General features: G+C 31.9%; 1 protein-coding gene across 1 annotated transcript in view; it reads left to right on the top strand.

The window, feature by feature from the left end:
* LOC143222186 (mitochondrial intermediate peptidase) overlaps positions 1-20,621 on the top strand; it is an 81,944-nt gene that overhangs the window by 55,652 nt on the left and 5,671 nt on the right. Inside the window, exons 10-13 of the mRNA XM_076448276.1 lie at positions 5,914-6,067; positions 7,412-7,540; positions 15,660-15,881; positions 17,225-17,458. Of these exons, the coding sequence (XP_076304391.1) occupies positions 5,914-6,067; positions 7,412-7,540; positions 15,660-15,881; positions 17,225-17,458 (739 nt within the window). The remainder of the gene's footprint in view (positions 1-5,913; positions 6,068-7,411; positions 7,541-15,659; positions 15,882-17,224; positions 17,459-20,621) is intronic.

The raw sequence follows: 20,621 nt of genomic DNA, 5'->3' as shown, positions 1-20,621 counted from the left end.
AGCCTTACTTATACGACAACTCAAACCCAAAATAAACCAATACAAAGGAACACCTTTATACCTATATTAAAAAATATATTCAAACATCTAAGCATGCCCTCTACATTCCTACACTCAGTTACACAATCCTTTTCAAAGCTATCTGTCACTTACCTCTTTCTTTCTTTGTGAACCTGACAATGACCGCAGAAGGTTAAAAATTATTCGCTTCTCTACATAAAAAATTTTCTTAACCCAAACCAGCCGTTTTTATATATTTATTTTTCTCTAAAGTGGGTTTTATTTTCATCACTGATTGACACCATGCTATTGTCCTCTTTTCTTTCTTTTTTCTAAACCTGGGAATGATCCCAAGATTCCATTCAGTTGCTCTGACAAGTTATCTCTTCAGGATCTTAGACAGGATGGTTAATACTTGTTTTGTTTGGTTCCTTGAATCAAACAACCTCCTCTTGTGCACTCAATGTGGGTTCCAATGACAGTGTTCCACTGTGAACCAAGTTGATTTTACTTGAAACATCAATTAAGGAAGAATTTCTTCAGCTACAACATCTTGCTTCTGTGATTTTGATATTGAGACAGCTTATGAGATTATGTGGAAGTATGGCATCCTGCAAGACCTCCACTTGTATGAGTTGTGTGGCCATTTGCCCATTTTTATTAAACATATTTTAACCCTTAAACAGCAGCCATCATCAGTTTATGCTGCTACCTACAACATTCCCCCTGTTTAAGGGTTAATGGACTGGTGATTCCAAGTCCGTGTGGATTTGACACTATCTCAGTCTTTCCCACAGGAACTTGGAGTATTTCAGTGCTGTGTCTTGAGTATCACACTTTTCTTTTTCGTGAACCTGACGATGACCGAAGAAGGTCGAAACGTTGTTCGCTCTTCTATGTAAAATATTTTCTCAACCCAAACGAGCCGTTTTTGCATATAAACTCCCCTTTGCAGTTGCAAATGATCATTATGTCAATAACTTCCAGGTTTTTTGTCAATCTTTGAGCATAAGATTTATTGAGTGGCAGCTACAGACTGCTCTCAATATTTACTGATGTGGACCACAGTAAACAGTTTCACCTTTTCTTGCTCTAAAACCATTTGCATGCACATCTGCTGCCAACAGGGTATTCACCCTGATCTCAAGCTCTGTCTCAGAGAAGTTGTGCTTCCCGTGGTCTTTGAGGCAAAATTCTTGGGGCTTATCTTTGACCATAAGTTGACATTTATTTCGCACATCAAGCAGCTACTTGTCAAGTATACAAGGACACTGAACATCCTCCGTGTCCTCTCTTCCACTTCTTGGAGAGTAGATTAATGTTCTATGTTAAAAGTTATCATCCCCTCATTTGATTGAAACTGGACTGTGGGTCTCTAGACTGTTTTTTTCTAGGTAGGACCTCAGCCTTGAAGATGTTGGATCCTGTTCACCATCAGAGGCTTTGGCTCTACACAAGGTATTTCCATACTTCTCCAGTCCAGAGTTTGTACACTGAGTCTCATGAACCTTTTCTACCTCTATCATTTGCAACTGTGCAGTGAAACTTTGATCCTTATCACAGCATCCCACATGGAATTGTGCTTTCTTTTCTAAGTTGGCCATGTTTTTCCAGAATAGATGGTCTGCCATTGCCCCTCTTACCCTTCGTATCCAGGTGCAGTTGAATGAAGTGGGTCTGTCCTTGGATGACATTGCTGTCTCCTCTGGTCAGCCCATCTCACCATGGCTTATTACTATTCTGACCTTTCTTTCAGTCATCTGAAGAAGGCAGAAGAAATACCATCTTCTGTTTGCTGAATATCTTTCGAACCATGCTTCCATTCTCATTTATGTGGATGGTTCGAAATCAGGTGACTCTGTTGGCTTTGCCATGGTTTGTTGTGGTTCAGAGGGTGCACATAGGATCCTATCAAGAGTTTCTGTTTTTACTTTCAAACTGTATGCCATTTCTCTTGCTGTGGATCACGTAGAAGCTATGCAATACATAAACTGTACTATTTGTACTGATTTCCTTAGCTCTTTACTGACCATGGAATTACTTCATGTTAATTCTCACCCTGTTCTTGTTGATATTAAAAATCATCTGGCTCATGTCGTTTTATGATTGATTTCTATCCAGTTCTTCTGGATACCATGCCACATTGGTATTTTCAGGAAGGAGAATCCTGACACCACATCTGAGTCTGTTTGCTCTGGTACTATTATGACTGTGCCTGTCTATACATGGACTATGATCCAGTGTTCAAGGTTTGACCTTGTCAGTCGGCAGTTGACTTGGAGAGAGCAATGTGATAAAACCTTCTATTGGACTTTGGCCATTTGCTTCTGTAAGGATTGGAAGGAGGAAGCTGCCCTGGCTAGACTACACATTGGTCACAATTTTTTAACTCATCATTTTCTTTCTTTTATCTGAGACTGATGCACCAATGTGTGATCTTTGTGACACTCAGTCCACAGTAGCCCACATTTTACTTCATTGCATCACTACAACCGTGTGCAATGGCATCTTATTAGACGTATTTTTACCATTGGTTCACCCTCAATATTGGACAATGTCATTTGCGATTGTGACACTGTCTACCTCAGTTGTGTTTTTAAATTTTTAAGAGTCTTTTTAACTCTATTTAAGTTTTTGAATCAAAAATTGGACTTTGTTTTGTTTTAACACAATTCCTTTTTACATAATTTAATAATTGTATTTTTATGTTTTTACAGTTTGTATTGTGCAGATAGTCAAGTTGTTTTGCAATAATAAATGTCAAAGAACCAAACAATTCCTGGGTTTTCAGTATTTATTAATAATATAGGTGTAAAATTAATTATTTATGAACGTTTCACGTTTCCTATATTACTGTGCTTACGCAATAATCAGTAAATGCATAGTTTTCAGTAATATAAATGGCAATTTTGAACGAACTAGTATTTTTGGCTTATCCTTCTTTCTTATCAGTTTAGAAGTACATTATTTAGTGGTTACTTTTTGTTTGAATGTATAATAATATACTCTAAACTTCATTTATTCATATTTTTGATATTGATATTTTATTTGTACATTTTTAAATGCTTTTCCTTGATTTATTCATTTGTATGTAAACATGATCCTTTCCATGTATTGAGTTCAGTTTATTTGTAAAATTTCTTTAATTTACTTCTGCAAACCATTCTGTTTTTCTCAAAGTACATAAGTAAACTTTTCGTGAATTGCCAGTTCTTTAGGTTTGTATAATTTGTTTTATACTTACCTCAATATAAACAAGTTCAATAAACAATTATATTAATCTATAATAAAATGAAGTACAAATCTATTAGTCTTTGCTCTATTGTATGAGTATTTTGTAAAATGTAGTAACATTTTGGTTACCACACATTACATAAATGTAAATAATAATATATACACATTATTATTTTCAAATAAATGCTTAAATGTCAGTTATTTTTCTTAAAATAAAGAAGAGTGAATAAAAATATATTTGGAAAAACAATGATATTTACTACTTATGATGTATAAAGTTCTTGTTCTTGTCATAAGCCTCATTAAAACTGGCATGCAGAGATGGAAAATAATAATTTTTATAGATTTTATATATGAATTTTGGAATACCAAAAAAATATGAAGTACTATATGAATACCCCCATAAATTGTGATTCCCCAGGATTTCTAACTGAATTGTATTTTTGGTCTTAAAAAATCCATTTTTTTTTCTTCTGGAAATAGCTTTGATCTTAATACATCAAAACTTACAATAATATAAGAGCTTTCTTTATGTAAGTAACTTATGAAGAGTGACATAATTATGTAGAAGAAAGGTTGAGCTTTTGAATGGTGATAAAGTTATTGATATACAAAAGTACAAGTGGATGAACACGTTTTCTCAAATGATGAAATGGTGGACAGTGCCAATATGGTGAATTCATTAAATATTGAGATACCTCAGCAAATATAAAAGGGAGAAGATTTTTATTTTATATTTTAGCTTGCCAGTATTGTAAATTTGAGGTTTTAATCCATAATAAATTATTGACATTGTATAATGAGTGTCATAAAATGTAATTTGACCAAATCCAGAAGGCAATGTATGATGTGATGCATAAAAATTTATATTAAGTCTCTGTTTTTTTAATATTTCTTTCAAATTAAGAAATCAACTAGTACTAAAATGTGAATTATAGTCTACAGTTTGAAGACATACTTGTATAAAATAATTAGAATTTAGAATATACATCTACAAGTGTGATGACATGCACTCTACCCATGTCCAATGGTTAACAGAAAATATTTTCAGCCATTTTAATACTTTTATGCTGTGTACAGTGTTTTTGATTCATCTTATGATTTGTAGGGAGTTTCAGTCTTTGTAGAAAGTTTGTCTAATTTAGACATGTACATATCTTAAGATTGTTTATTCTTGGGATTATTCAATTTGTAGACTTTTCTTCTCTGACATTTGTCATTACAATTTCTCTGTATTGTGTGTCCCTAATGGCATATCAATAAGTCTAAGGACTTATAACTTTAGAAATAGGGTTAAGTACCTACAATGACTAGAGCACGTGTGCTTTGTGCTTATCAACAAACAAACAATCTAAAAAAAACATGCACGTTTTGAAACATTTCTCTCTACACTTTTACTGAGTTACACACTTCTAAGACATATGTAGTCATTTTATAAGCCATTTTTTTTTACAATCATTAAATATTGAGATACCTCAGCAAATATAAAAGGGAGAAGATTCTTGATATTGATAAGAAGAGCATTATAAAAACAAAGAGAAGGAATATAAAACTGCTGTGGAATGAAGTATGAATTTTAGATAAATTTGTCCATTTATAGGTTAAAAAGGTATGTTGTAATTCTAAAATAATATGCAGGTATAGGAAATAAATTTCATTATATTTAGTTGCTATTATCTATATATACATCTATGCTGTTAATATGTATCTTTTTTTTTTAGAAATATCATGAAATTATAAAATTTTGTTTACAGTCTTTTAGATAGTTTCAAAGATCACGGTTATGTGTATGTGTATGTATACAAGGTGGTCCAATGTTCTCTTTTCTATTTTAAAATTTAATGAAGTAACAAAGGAAATACAAGTATGTGGTTTTTAAATATCTTGTAGCCCAATTAAACAGTTTTTATTGTCATATTTGTTTTCATCCAATGAGTAATGTTACCCTGTAAAATGGCAACTGTGCAAAAAAAGAAAAGAAAAAAAATGCCAATGCATCATTTGGATTGCAGTGACTGTGGTGCAACATGATTAGAGGCACCCATACAGGAAAGAAGTATGGGATATTTTAATGATATCATATGTTGCACAGCTATAGCAAACATCGTAAAGCTAAAGACCAGGATAACAGATGTTATCACCACTATACCTGTGATTATGTTGCAGTAAATGTGAGCTGAAATTTATTTCAATTAGAGAGCCACTGATGATGTGTATTCAGAAGTCGACTGACATTTCACTAAAAAAAATGTTTAAGTTGGGTTGCAAGATATGGAAAACTGAAAGATTGTATTTCCTTAGTTAGTAAATTATTGAATTTTAAAAGTGGAATGAATTTTTCAATCATCCTGTATATTAGAGTTGAGCAAGTTTTACATAGAAGGACAATGGTAAAGGTCACATAAACACCCTTGACCTTATGAAGCTAAACCTTGTGTTCTAGTTGTATGCTACACTCAGTATAAATTCCAAAACAATAAACAATTAATTACTGTTTTATTGCATGTTTTGTCAATAATCTTGATAGGAGTTGTGTATTTACAATACAAGTAAGGACTTTTGTTACCATAGACACAGCTTCAATCACTGATAATACTTGCTAGTTATTTTACAAGAAAAAAAAAAAGGTATTTAATACTTTCTTACATTTTTAGTCTGAATAAACATCTTTATTTATAGGTTTAACATCAAGAATTCAGACTTCTGTCCATATTTCTCTCTGGGTGTCTGTATGGAAGGCTTGAACAACCTATTTCAGTCTTTGTTTGGAACAACATTTGATGTAGAGGAATGTTCTCCTGGTGAACTATGGCATAAAGATGTTATAAAACTTGTAAGATGAGTGTCACGTGAGATAATACATAAACCTACTGACTGTGAATAGCTTTTGAAATGTTATTTAATATTAAATATAGTTATGAAATTATGTGGACCAGTTTAATAGCTGAAGAGTAAGTTTTATGAATTTACTAACAGAAAGATGTTTCAGTAATAATTATTTATATTCATTGAAATATAAATAATATTTTCCTGTAAATTAATCTTAAGGTTTTAATTTATAAATGAAATAGCTCATGTTACAGATATGCTACATCTAAAGAATGTGTTTCATTCCAGTTCATGGAAGAAACATATATTTGTGAAGTTTAGGAAATGTACACTTTAAATCTTAGAAAATGAAGTGCATGTTTCTGTACAAGTGAATGAGTTTTGTTAATAATATGAAGCTTTCATTTAACATAATCAACTTAGTTGATATTGATAAGAAGAGCATTATAAAAACAAAGAGAAGGAATATAAAACTGCTGTGGAATAAAATGTGAATTTTAGATAAATTTGTCCATTTGTAGTTTAAAAAGGTATGTTGTAATTCTAAAATAATATTGAACACATTTATTTTTATTTAGCTTGTATGCTGAAAATAGAATTCTTAAGAATGTGTGTGTCTGTGTGTATATATATGTATTTATAAGTGTATGTTTGTATTTTACATCTTATTTATCAACTAGTTGCATATAGGAATGCCAGAAAATGAATTTTTAATCTCTTTGTTATCTATGCTTCATTTAAAAAAATCCATTCTTTTAGATGCTCTGTTTTGTCTGCCTTTTACTAATCTTTTTTTATTATTCTCTGTGGGAACAAAAGTAAAAAAACAGGAAGTTTTTATTATTCAAAAAAATATTTTTTCCAGCAGGTGATTATAAAACAAACATGAAAAAAAATCCTTTAAGAGATGTGAAGTAATATGTTTTTATAATGAACTTATTTTGAAATAGATGTACTGCACAAATGTTTAAAAATGTTTACTATTTTATTTGATTTGTAGCCTAGAGGTATGGATTTCCTTGTAGGCTGTTAATAATGAAGTATTTGCTTGAGAATAGAGAGCACTCACTAGCTTGACTTTTTTATAATAATAAATCTTCATAGAGATTTTATATTTACCATTCTAGTGTATGACACTTTTCAACTGTGTATGATACAGCAAAAAATGGTTAGCGATGTTTCATCATGCTTTCTAGTTTATAACTGTTTCCTGTTTTGCTAGATTTGGCATTATATATTATTAGACATTGAAACAAAAAATTAATTTTTTTGAGAATGAGAAGTACTTTTTGATATTAAAAAATGATGCATATAAAACAAAACCAAAATCCTATTTAAACTTTTCTAGAGTGTTCAGGAAGAAGGATCAGTATTAGGGTATATCTACTGTGATTTCTTTGAAAGGCCAGGAAAGCCTCATCAGGACTGCCATTTTACAATCCAAGGAGGAAGACAGTTAGAAAATGGAACTTATCAAGTATAATTTCAAAATAGTATTTGTTTTTTTAAATTAGCCTAATGTTTTTAATATAGAAGTGAACTGAAGTAAAACACTTTACATATTTTTGAGTTTAAACATTAGGAGACTAAAGTGTGTTTGTGTGATGATGGTGAACATTTCAAGTTTTATCATATCTAAAATAATCTAAACCAAAAAAGACTCTATGAAATTTTTAACGATTGAGTACATTGTAGATAGGGAAATGAAAGCATAAAAATGCAGAAAGCAAAACTCCATTTTAGTAATCCGTCAAGGCAGTATTATATTAGTTTTATTTTTTACTTCTGCAAATTTTCTTTATTACTGAAATTTGCTGGTGAGTTCCATTTGTCTCATTAGCTGTTTAACTCTGTTGACACAGGACAAGTCAAAGGACTTGCATTCAGCATTTTATTCCACTGCTATTTTATGAATTTATTCAATGTGTTTGGTATCAAGTTTAAAATTATATTTGATATTTTAGTATTATTCATTACTTAATTTATTGATTTAAAAGTAAATATTAAAAAATGCACCTAAATATTGAATTTTGTGTGTCACATTGTATGTTGAATGCAGTATTGATTCAAGTTAGATGATTGTGACACTCAAATACACAGTTTATAGTTTCTTAAGGATTAGGAACTCAAGTTATCAATATTGACAAGCTATAATATAAAATAAGAACCTCCTATTTTTGCTGTTTGCTGAGATATTGCTAAATTTACTGACTAAAACACAGTGGCTACACCAATCTCTTTTATGGCCAGGTGGTAGGGAGGTCAACTCGCAATTTAAGGGCCATGGATTTGACTTTCTGTTCCACCAACCAACTAACACTTTCAACCATTGGGGTGTTATAAAGTGATGGTTAATCCCACTATTCATTTTTTAAAAAGTAGCCCATGAGTTGATGATGGGTGGTGATGACTAACTACCTTCCTTTTAGTTTTTCACTGTGAAATTTAGGGATGGCTAACACAGATACTCCTTTATAACTTTGTGCAAAATTCAAAACAAACATTTTTGAAAATGCTTTTATGCACCTACTTCTCTCTTTGATTTGTGGATAACCAGTTGAAAGCTTTCTCGTCCTTTTTTTGAATATATAAATATGCAACTGTTTATACAAGAATCTACCTGTAAGGTAAAAACTTTAGTAAGCATGAAACTTCATATTTTTTTAGGCCAAATTATAGTAACTAAGCTTGATGAATTATAGTAGAAATCTGTGGTATTGATATAGTAATTTATAATTTTTGTTTATTTCAAAATTTACATATATAAAACAAAAAAATTTTGTTTCACACCTTCCATGTTTGAAATTTGATAGGTTGCTAACAACCTATAGCAAGTAGCAAACCAGAACAAAGTTCATAATCATGAGAGATAATTGTTTGTAATACTTCTTTATTTACTCTTCTTTGTTTTAAGAAAAGTAAGTTAAAAAACTTATTTGAAATAATAATAATGTGTATACATATATAATGTATTGTTACTGAAATGTGACTATTTTACAAAGTACTTGTTCACTAAAACACAGCCAAGACAGAGTAACTTTGTAAAGGCCAGTTTTTAGTTTTATATTCTTGTATGTGGTATAATGAGTGCATATGCAGTGCATAATTGTAACATCTGTATTGTTAGCCAGCAATGGCTGAAAAGTCAATATAATAAAAATAATATATATATATATATAGATAGATAGATATAGATAAAATGTATAATGTTATGAGATTTAAGCTGTTTGTGTTTCTGTGTTATAATTTGTTATTGTAGAACATAAAAAAACAAGTTATTTCCTAATTTTTTTATGGTGGTTATGAGGTTAGTCAAGTTGACAGACTTCTAATATAGTTAGGTTAGAGAAAATGAGAAAATGTAAAGTTTACTGAAAATAAACATTTGAAATATATATTGGAGGCTGTAGAGTTAATACTAATGATATTTTAGAATTATTTTTACCAAAGAATAGTTTTTATTGATAATATGAATATCACTTCATATTCAGACTATTAATGAAATACTTGATATATTCACAAACAAATCTTTAATTAAAATATTTCATTAAAAATTGATTTTTGTATACAGAAGATACACATACCGCTTTAAAAGTTATAGTATAAATACTCAATGTATGTAAATGTGTATACATATTGTATTTTGTTCTGAGCCCATTGCAAAAGGATTAAATGTGTTTTTCTAATCTATGCACCTTATTGCTTATGGGCATGAGTGTTTGTTTCATAGCCTCTATTATCATTTGACCCTCATAAATTTTAAAAGTATGGTAAATGTTTCATTTAATTCTGCTAATTACTGCTGGAATCACTTTTAGATTTATCTTTCTTGCAGCATTTTTTCTAACCTCTCTTTGCGAACACAGACAAGTACCATTGTTCACAAAACATGCAAGTCTAAAGAATTATTTACAGAGCACTGATAATGATAAAGTTAGAAGTGGCAGATTGAAGTCTGTGTGAAATAATGTAACATAATTAAAGTGTTGTGGCTTTATTGTGGGTATACAAAGAACTTAACAGCTAGGTATTTTTGAAGCAACTACAGAAAACTTATAAACTGAGTTTTTTTGTACATTTATATATTGCTGTTATTTGTATATAGCAATTTTGTAAGTAAACAACTCCAACTGACATTGGTGGGAAATGAATTAAAAATACTTTTATTGGCATAATAAAATCATTTGAACTTCAATTTTATGTGGAATACAATTCTTCCAATGTTGTAATATTGAAGAATCTCATCTGTACAATAATTTTCAGATTCAGTATTCTAAAATATGTCACTTTGGGCCAGTTTCATAATTCTATCAACTGGCTAATAATAAGGTATAAACCTTTTATAGGTAAATTTCACAGTAATAGTTTTTAGAAAAATAACTTCCAAAAAGTAATTTTTTTCATCACTAAAAGAATAGACCATGTATCTCATTTATTTGTCACTAAAGTTTACAACTTTGGTGATGAAGGAAAAACAATACATTAATCAGTTTGTCTTCTGAATAGTACAAGAAAATGAATAAATATCATAAATGCTACTTATTCTTAAAATAATTCTATAAATGTATATTAACTGTGATTGTTAAACTATTACATCACATTCAGATTGTTGAATACTGTCTCTAGACAAAATATAACCATCCATCATATTTCTTTCTGTTGGCTCCATTGTCTTCAAATTGGACTTGCCCTATTTATTTTGACAAGATATTACTTGAATACTAATTCTGATGTAATTTTTTTTATCTCGAGGTAGATTCTTGTACTTAGTGAGGGGACTTCCCAGAGGAGGTAACTGAAAGTGCAGAACCTGTGAAGGGGGGAGGAGAGGATCTTAATGATTGGGTGGTCCAACTCCAACACACCACTTTAGCCTTGGATTCCTGTAGACAGGCAGCCTTTGGGTGACTCCCCTCTCCCCCCAGGGTCAGTTGACTGGTCCACTTGGAGTTTGATCAACTGACTACCAGTGTTGGATGTTCTCAGTGGGTGTTATGAACATTGTGTCTGATGCTGATGTTTGGGTATAGTGCTCTCAAAACCCTGATGTTGCTGCAGTGTTCTTGTGTGGCATTGTAGGGCTACATGATGGATGGGGTCAGTGGGCACTGAAGTGTATTGCCATTATTATGGATACCCACATTTACGAAAAAATAAATAGAAATGAAAAAATACAAAAAAAAATACAAATTTTCAGAAAATAACCATGCACGGTTAGATTTTGTACTTTGATTTCTAATTATGCATTCCTTACATGAGAAATCCTAAAAGCATAGTCTCCCTTTTGAATTAAATTAGAGAAGCTTGCTGGCTCCCCTAAGTTGGTAAAGAAGTTATACTCTGGAGACATTTTGATAAAAACATTTTCACCACAACATACCAAACTCCTCTTGAAATCAAAGATTATTGAGGAGTTATAGTCGAGAGGGATTTAAAGAACATCCCCAAGTTGGAGATCCCTGCTGGTTTCTCTAGTCAAAGCATTTCTGTGGTATGCCAAATCTCTATTTGCAAAGCTGGAATTATGGTGCCTACTAATGTTTTGTTTTTACATTACCACATCCTCCTACCACAATCAAAGCAGGTTATCTAACTATAAGGTATGACCATACCTTCCCAACCCTCTCAGATCTTTCCAGTGTCAGTGGTTTAGTCACCCAAAAATATCATTTTGTGGTTCTTTAACATATGCTCGATGTAGTGGCAAATACCATGATGCTTATGAGTTCAAACTGAAACCACACTGTATTAACTATAGTGGTTCACACTCTTTTTACTTTATTTCTTGCACTAAATGGTGGAGGAAAAAGAGGTGCAATGCTTTAAGACTATAAATAATATCTCCTACCCAGAGGCTTGGAAATTATTGTCCCCCACTCCATTTCAAACATATGCTGCTGTATTCTGTTCCACTGCAACAGTGGAAGTGCAGATAGATTTCCAACAGAGTCATTTGCAAAACATCTCAAGTCTTTTGCCCTCCATGATTAACAGAGTTGATGAATCTGTATCAACTTCCATCTCTGTCCTTGCCACTCCTTCCAGTGACTACCTGGTTACACTTTTTTTGGGTTCAGGTGTTTCCTCGGGTCCATCCTCTTTGGCAGCCCTGAGATGCAAAATGATTATTCTTTCATGTCCTCAGTCATTGGAATCTTTTTCCACAGACAGAGATTTGCCTGCTTGATACAAATTAACATCCATGGAGGTTGATAGACCTTTGTTCATTAAAGAAACAAACATGGTAAAAAAACAGAAGGACTCCCTACCCCATTCTCTTTTATGCAAATAAAAATGGCCACTTTGATCCAGTAGAACTGTCAGGGTTTTTAATCGAACATAGATGACATTAAGGATTTGACTGATTCTCACCATCCTGTATGTCTCTCGTTACAGAAAACGTTTCTGAAACCTGCTAATATAGTTACCCTTCGCAGTTTTATTTGTACAGAAATCACAGGTTGTGTGATGGATGAGTGCATGGAGCAGTGACACTGCTGGTTGATCAGAATGTGCCCACTCTTTCTTTGCTACTCGATACACCCTTGGAGGCTGTAGCCATCTGTGTTTCCCTGGGCTGTACCATCATTATTTGTTCTCTCTGCATAGCTTCTGAAGAGTCCTATGATCAGTTAGACGTTGATGCTGTTATTGAGCAGTTACCATTTCTCTTTTTAATCCTGGGTGATTCTAATGGACATAATCTCCTCTAGGGTGGTGTTGATATTGATGGAATGGGTCATTCCGTATAACATATGCTATTGGATCACAATCTTTCTCTCTTCAGTGCTGATTCTTGTATTTATTCTTATGCACCTAATCAGTTTTATACTGCTATTATTGATCTCTCTATCTGTTTCCCTTCATATTTCTCTTACTTTTTCTTGGATGGTTGACAGCAATCCATAGGGCAGTGATTATTTTCCTATCATTATGAAAGAGACTAGTCTTGGTCGATATCACCTGACTCGTGTGCGTCGATGAAAGATGGACCAGGCTAACTGGCCCTCTTTCACTGTTCTCTTAGAACTTGATCGTACCATCAATAGATGATCAAGTGGCAACAATGAATGATTGTATTTTCCATGCAGCTGTTCAGTGTACTTAAATCCTTGACATGTTTTCCACAGTTTCCTTGTCCTTGGTGGAATTCTGCCTGCCACATGATGTGGAAAGCTCAAAAACGGGCTTGAGATACCTTTTTGAGGTATCCCACAGTTTTAAACTGCATTGCTTTTCAGTGAGCCCATGCACATGCTTAGCAGGTCAGATGTCAAAACCAGAAGGAGTCTTGCTTTAAAAACACCTCTAGCATCTCTTCTACCACCAGTTCCAAAGTCATATGTGACAAGATTTGAAAGGTCAGTAAACAGTATACTTCTGCCCCTTTTGATCTTGATCTTTAATGGCCAGGAAATTGCTGATGCCAAGACCATCAATGATACTCTTGGTAAAAGCTTTTCTCATGTATCTAGCGCATCTGCTTCATCCCCCATCTTCTTAGCCATCAAGACTTAGAAACCTGAGTGAAGTGAGTCTGTCCTTGGATGACGTTGGTATCTTCTCTCATCAGCCCATTCTACCATGGCTTATTACCATCTTCGAATGTGACCTTTTTTTGAGTCATCTGAAGAAGATGGATACTCTTGATTGGAAATACCACTTTCTGTTTGCTGAACATCTTTCATATCATCCTTCCATTTCCATTTGTACAGATGGTTTGAAAACAGGTGTCTCTGTTAGCTCTACCATTGTTTGATGTGGTTTAGTGGTAGCACACAGAATCCCCTCTATAGTTTCTGCATTCACGACTAAATTGTATGCCATTTCTCTTGCCCTGGGTTACAAAGCAGATATGTAGTACACAAACTGTGCTATTTATACTTATATCTCTACTGGCCATTGAATCACTTCATACTAGTTCTCATCTTTTTCTCATCAATATTCAAAACAGACCATACTATTTCTCTTTATCATCTACTTCTATCCAGTTTTTCTGGATACCAGGCCAAATCGGTATTTGAGGGAATGAGCTTGCTGGTATCACACCTAAATATATCTGTTCTGGTGCTATCATGGCTGTGCTTGCCTCATATATGGACTGTGGTCCTGTATTCAAGTCTTGGCTCCACATCAGTTGACAGTTAACTTGGAGTGAACAACATGATAACTAGCTTTTTCAGGTCAAATCTTCTATTGCTGTTTGACCGTCTTGCTTCTGTAAGGATCCAGAAGAATGAAGTTGTCCTGGCTAGGCTACTCATTGGTCACAGTTTTTTTTTTATGTTATCACTGTTATCTGGGACTGATGCACCAAAGTGTGGTCCTTGTGACACTAAAGTCACAATAGCCCACATTTTACTGTCATGCAGTCATTACAACCATGAGCAGCAACACCATTTTAGATGTATTTTTACTATGGGTTCATTTACCCTTGATGTTGGACAATGTCATTTGCAATTGTGACACTGTCCATTGTATTTTTAAATTTGTAAGGGCCATTAGCCTTTATAACTCTATTTAAGTTTTTAATTCAAAAATTGGACTTGATTTTGTTTTAACATGATTCCTTTTTACATATTTCAATAATTTACTCTAAATTTTACTTTTTTATTGGTTGTTTGATGCAGAAAGCCAAGTTCCTTTGCACCAATAAATGCTAAAGAACCAACCAATAACTTTTTTATTTCTATTTTTGCCAGTCATTTTATTTTCACATAATATTGTATACAATTTATTTTGTGTTCCTATTAATATTTTTATTCTTCTAAGAAATAACTAAAATTTAAATATTTAAAAATCAAAATAATCTCAGAAGTTGAATCTTATATTTGTTGCATGTATGATCACATCTCAAATTATGTTTTTTTGTGTATACATTAACTGTGGAAACTTAATATTTCTTTCAAAAGTCTGAACACCAACAAAGTAAACATAGTATGGTCTTTGTACAAATTTTGAAATTATTATGATAACAAAAGGAAACTTGCAGCTTAATTGAACATTTTACTCATTTGCAGCATTTTCAGATGAAAATTATGCATAATATATAATTATAATATTGAACTTACTTGGAGATTACATATAGAACAATAAAGATGTACTATGTTTTGCTGGAAGTGTTGAGGCAATAGAACTGTATGAATATTTATAAACACTTGTATGTTTTTATGACAAAAGACAAACTATTTATATACCAGTAAATTAATGTGTTTAGAATGGAAACAGTTGTTTGCTGGTTACAAAGCTTCTAAACAGTATAGCTTTTTCTTAAAATATGTAATATTTGAATGGGTTAGATTATTTTCATATCAATTATTTTTTCATAAATGATAAATTTCAGTTAATGCTTGTCATAATATTAATATCCAAGGTATGTTCTTTTCAAAAGTTTTGAGACGATTACAAATTTAAGGTTCTTAATATGTAATGAAGATATTATAAACACGTGGTGATGAAACTGGTACTGATTGTATACCAAGTGGACATACTGGAAACTTGTAGCTGTTGTAGAATATGGAACATTCTCTTACAATGTTTGTAGTTTTTTATAGCAATATATCACTATTTGTCTATTTTGTGATTCTTTGTGGTAGTTACCTGTTGTAGTACTGATGTTGAACCTACCTTCACCTACTTGGAGTACTCCTTCTCTCCTTACTCCTGGAATGGTGGATAACTTATTTCATGAAATGGGCCATGCAATGCATTCCATGCTTGCACGCACTCCATATCAACATGTTACAGGAACTCGCTGTGCTACAGATCTTGCTGAAGTTCCATCAATTTTGATGGAACATTTCTCTTCTGATCCAAGGGTAAATATAACCTCATTATTGTTTCCTTAACATTGAAACTTAAAGCAGTAAATAATTGGATGAGTAAGTAAGTATATTATCATTAAATAAGTAATAGATTGATACATTTATTTACTGAAACTGATTTAAGTTTTAAAATTGTTATTGTTTACATAAATGATTTTCCTTTTCAAATATTATTTTCAATTGGTTCTTTGCACTTTTAATTCATTAAATTTCACAAAGTTTTGTTTTTAAAGCATCACATTTTTATCTTTTTTTTCCCTGTTTTTATTAATATATTGGGTGATGATATTGTGAAGACAACTAATGTAGCGAGCTTGTAAAGAGCTGGACTAAAGAAATTTAGATCCTATTAAATTACACATAAAAGAAATATGCTGGATTAAAAGATATTTGAAATATTCTCAGTCGTGTAGTTAACTGATTCAACTTCATTGTGCATTATATTGTAGCACTAGCACTGAGAATAACTTGCAATTTAGTACATCTGTATTAAAGTTAATGCTACCTCTAACAAATTTAGTACCTACAGTATTATAAACTTTCCAAGTTTTCTGCCTTGGTAGATAGTAGTATTATGTTTATTCTAGGAAAAATGACTGTTAATTATTAGTACATTTTAAATCAAGATGAGACCAGTTAAACCGATAGGCATATGTGTAAATGTAATTGCTCCTTATCAGAAAATGGTCCATTCATCTGCTTTTGATACAAAAAGAGAGGTGATACTAAAAATAAACAATTCAAAATAAAGGGCAGCATACATACCTTAAGTGTTGTTTTTTTCCAGTTGTGTTTTATTACAAATAAAAAGTTGTATATAATGTAGTTTTTAAATTTAATTGGTAAAATAGAGCCTGTTACTTGACATCAAAAAATTTAATTTTCTTTTTTAAGGACTAGATCAAGTTTCTAATAGTGTCTATATCTATTCTGAATTGCAAGGATAATCTAAAAAGCAACAGGAAGGGCTACATGCAACAAATTTGTGTAAACAAACCACTTTAGGGCTGTAAAGGTGTTATTCTAACTGAATAGTATATATTTATATATATATTGACATACACACATTTAAATGTTTCCTTCTTTTGTATTCATGGTGAAAAAGTACACTATTCGTTAAAAATCTGTCTTAACATCTTCAGTAACCTATTAGTAGTTTAAGAGTAGAAGCTATTCCTAAAGTATGAAAACTAGAGTGAAAGAAAACTCAAGTTTTTGTGCAATCACAAGGTTCATACAAATTTGTTTTTAGTAAACAATATTTTGTAACTCTATGTTGTTTTATGCTTGTGTTTTATGAATGTGCAAATAGACAAACATGTTACCTTTGTATTCAGGTTGTTCTGCAGTTTGCCAAACATTATCAGACAGGGGCACCAATACCCCATAGTCTAATAGAGAAATGGAATGCTTCCAAACAGCTGTACTCTGCTAGTGAAATCCAACTCCAAGTATTTTATGCTGCTTTAGATCAAGTATATCATGGGGAACATCCTCTCAAAAAGTCAACCACAGAGATCTTGGCAGATGTTCAAAACCAGTATTATGGAATCTCGCATGTACCAAATACAGTAAGAAAATATAGTTGTTTTGTTTTGTATCTTTAATATTTTAGAAGCTACTAATCTATTATTTGCAATCAGAAGATATTTAAACTAACGAAATTGAATAGCATTTAAAGAACGCTTATCTTGGATTGCGTCTAAATTACTTTGTGTTAATTCAGATGATAAAATAATGTACAAGAAAAACATTTTAGATATTGAATATTGTTTGTTTATTTCAACGATATTGTACATATATTAATACTTTATATTGTCATTTTTTAAATGTCTGTTAGCAGAAATGAAATTTTTAATGCAACTCTGCTTGTATTCTGTGAAATACTTTTTTTTTCTGATGAATAACTGAATGGTTTGCTCTATTATGCAGTATATTATGCTGTTCAGAAAAGTTAAAAGCTAACAAGACCATGCTTCCAAAGTATTCATTACTCTAAAATGGCTAAATTCCTACTCTGTCTTGAGGTGAAAAAAATGCAAGCATAACTTTTCCTTTTTTCTTCTGAAACTTAAGGGAAACTTGTATAGTAAAAGAAAATTGGTGCCCAAACTATTTTTTTAAGAGGGAAGTTGGAATAACAAGTAACTACTTCTTGATGACAAGAAACCCACTTGAAATAAAAATACATCTCAGAATGTCTGGTATGGGTATTAACAGTTTTATTGATGAGCATATACAAACAAATTTAAACCAATACACACAAATCCAACAAAAACACATGAAAACCAGTTAAACAAAATATTACTACAAATGAAAAACCAACAAAGTCTCAGAAAACCTTTATTCTTACCTATGAATGACTGACTCGCGCACACCTCAACTATACAACATCCCCAAGCACCACAAACACGATTGTCCACTAACACCCATAATTTCAATGTATGAATCATTTAACTACAACCTCAGTAAATATGTAGCATGGGTGTTTTCTAAATATGTAACATCAGCTGGCTCATTTTTCACAGACTTTTTTAGATTTAAATCCATTCTTAATCAACTAAATCATAAAGCCTTAATGGCCAGCTTTGATGTAATATCTCTCTTCACTAAAGTCCCAACCACTGAAGCTAGCAAGATAGCTTTAGAACTTTATATTGAAGACCCCACCCCACTGATACACATCCCCAGCAACCAATTAGCAACCCTTATAGAATTCACTACCACCAAAATTAACTTTTTGTTCAATAACCAAAACTACCTACAAATAAGTAGCCTAATTATGGGGAATCCTGTGTCACCATTTCTAGCCAACATTTTTATGACACTGATTGAATTTCAAATAATCAATTCAGCCTTACACCTGCCACTATACTGATACAGGTATGTTGATAATACAATTGCTGGATTCACATTTACAGAACACACACTTTGTTTTTTTCAACACCATTCACTTGATGCACCCCAACAGTAAATTCACCTGTGAACAGGAAAAAACTAACCAAATAGCATTTCTTAACCTTAAGATCACTAGAACCGATACACAGTTCAAATAAGAAATCCACAGAAAAATCACCCAGACTGCATTATACATTCCCTGGGACTCAGAACATGAAACAAAACAAAAACTCAACATATTAAGAACCTGAATGAACGTAGTCACAAAATTATGCTCACCCAATAAAATTAACGATGAAATTAACAAAATGAAACACTTCATCAACATCAACAAATTTCCTCCAAAAACCTTGGAAAAAAAGTTTATGCACACACCTAGACGTACAACAAACAAACAACAATAAAGCCCAAGATACAACAAACTACAAAACTTTATACTACTACATACCATATGTTCCCGACATCAGCGAAAAAATAACCAACATTTGGAAAAACTTATAATACAATATTCCAGTAAACATCAAATTTATTCAAAAACCAGGTACAAAACTAAAATCCATACTATGTAAAAACTACATTTACAAACATAACACCAACATAAATTATAAAATACAATGCAACAACTGCCACAACTTCTATATTGGAGGAAGAAGTAAGAAAATGGAAAGCAGATTTGAAGAACAAAAATAAAAACACCTTTATGCATTTTTGAACACTGGAAATCAAATAAACACAACATAACCATAGAAAACACCCAGATACTAAGGAGGGAAACAAATATAAACAAATGCAAAATCAAAGCAGCCCTACTTATACAATAACTAAGACTAAAAATAAACCAGTATAAAGGAATACCTTTATACCTATACTAATTAATAACCTAACGTCCAACTGCATGCCTCCTACAATCCCGTACCTGTTTATTCTCTCATCCTTAAGACATGCACCCGGCAACGTGTGCAAACTATCTCTGTGTTAACCTGAAAATGACCTAAGAAGATCGAAAAGTTGTTCTCTGCTTATCAATAAAAGTGTTAATACCCATACCAACTGTTGTGAAGTACAACAAATAACTACATTTTTATATTTTTTTCATCTTCTTAGATGGAATATTTTGATAGATATTTTCATAGCAAATGTTGAAATTATTTATTTTGGCTTTCGTACTGCTTAAGAAAATTACTGTGCATATTTATGTAATTTATGCTTATCAAGAATTTATAAATCTGAAAGCAAGGCTGGTCAACTACATATAACTGTTAGGTAGTGTTTTTATTACAGAACTTTCATGTCTCTTAATAAAAGTTAACAGTTTTTGATAATGAAGGATAGCATTTTAAAGAAGGATTTCTACAAGAAAATTATGAATGATATATAATAGCTCTATTGTTGCATATTAATCACCTATCCATATAGGAGATGTATATTGCATGTATAAATGAAACTGGCTTTAGTGTTTTCTTTCAAATATGGTGTTTTTTGTTAGGAGGTACAAGATTTTTATTTAGATATATTTTTTTATCTGATCTCAAAACTTGTGTAAAGTCAGAATGTGAAGGAATATCATACTGATATATGCAGTAGCACAGGAGTTATGCATGGCAAAAGCATGCTTCTAAAACTGTAGTAAGTTAGTAGTGTTAGATACTGTTTTGAAAAAGTCATTTGGATTAGAAGTTAATCTGAATCTTCTTTTGTTAAGAAAGAGGTTAAAGTATAGAATTATAAACTCACATGTCATCTAAATTAGCTGAAATTCTTGTATGGTTCTACAAAATTAAACACCATTCAGTGCAAAGCTCAGAACATTAGTATGCTTTATTCAAATTTATGAGC

This window comes from Tachypleus tridentatus, chromosome 8 (assembly GCF_004210375.1).
Source record: "Tachypleus tridentatus isolate NWPU-2018 chromosome 8, ASM421037v1, whole genome shotgun sequence".
Lineage (NCBI taxonomy): Eukaryota > Metazoa > Arthropoda > Merostomata > Xiphosura > Limulidae > Tachypleus > Tachypleus tridentatus.
Note: the sequence above shows the minus strand (reverse complement) of the source record. Positions and strands in the feature narration are given on the sequence as shown.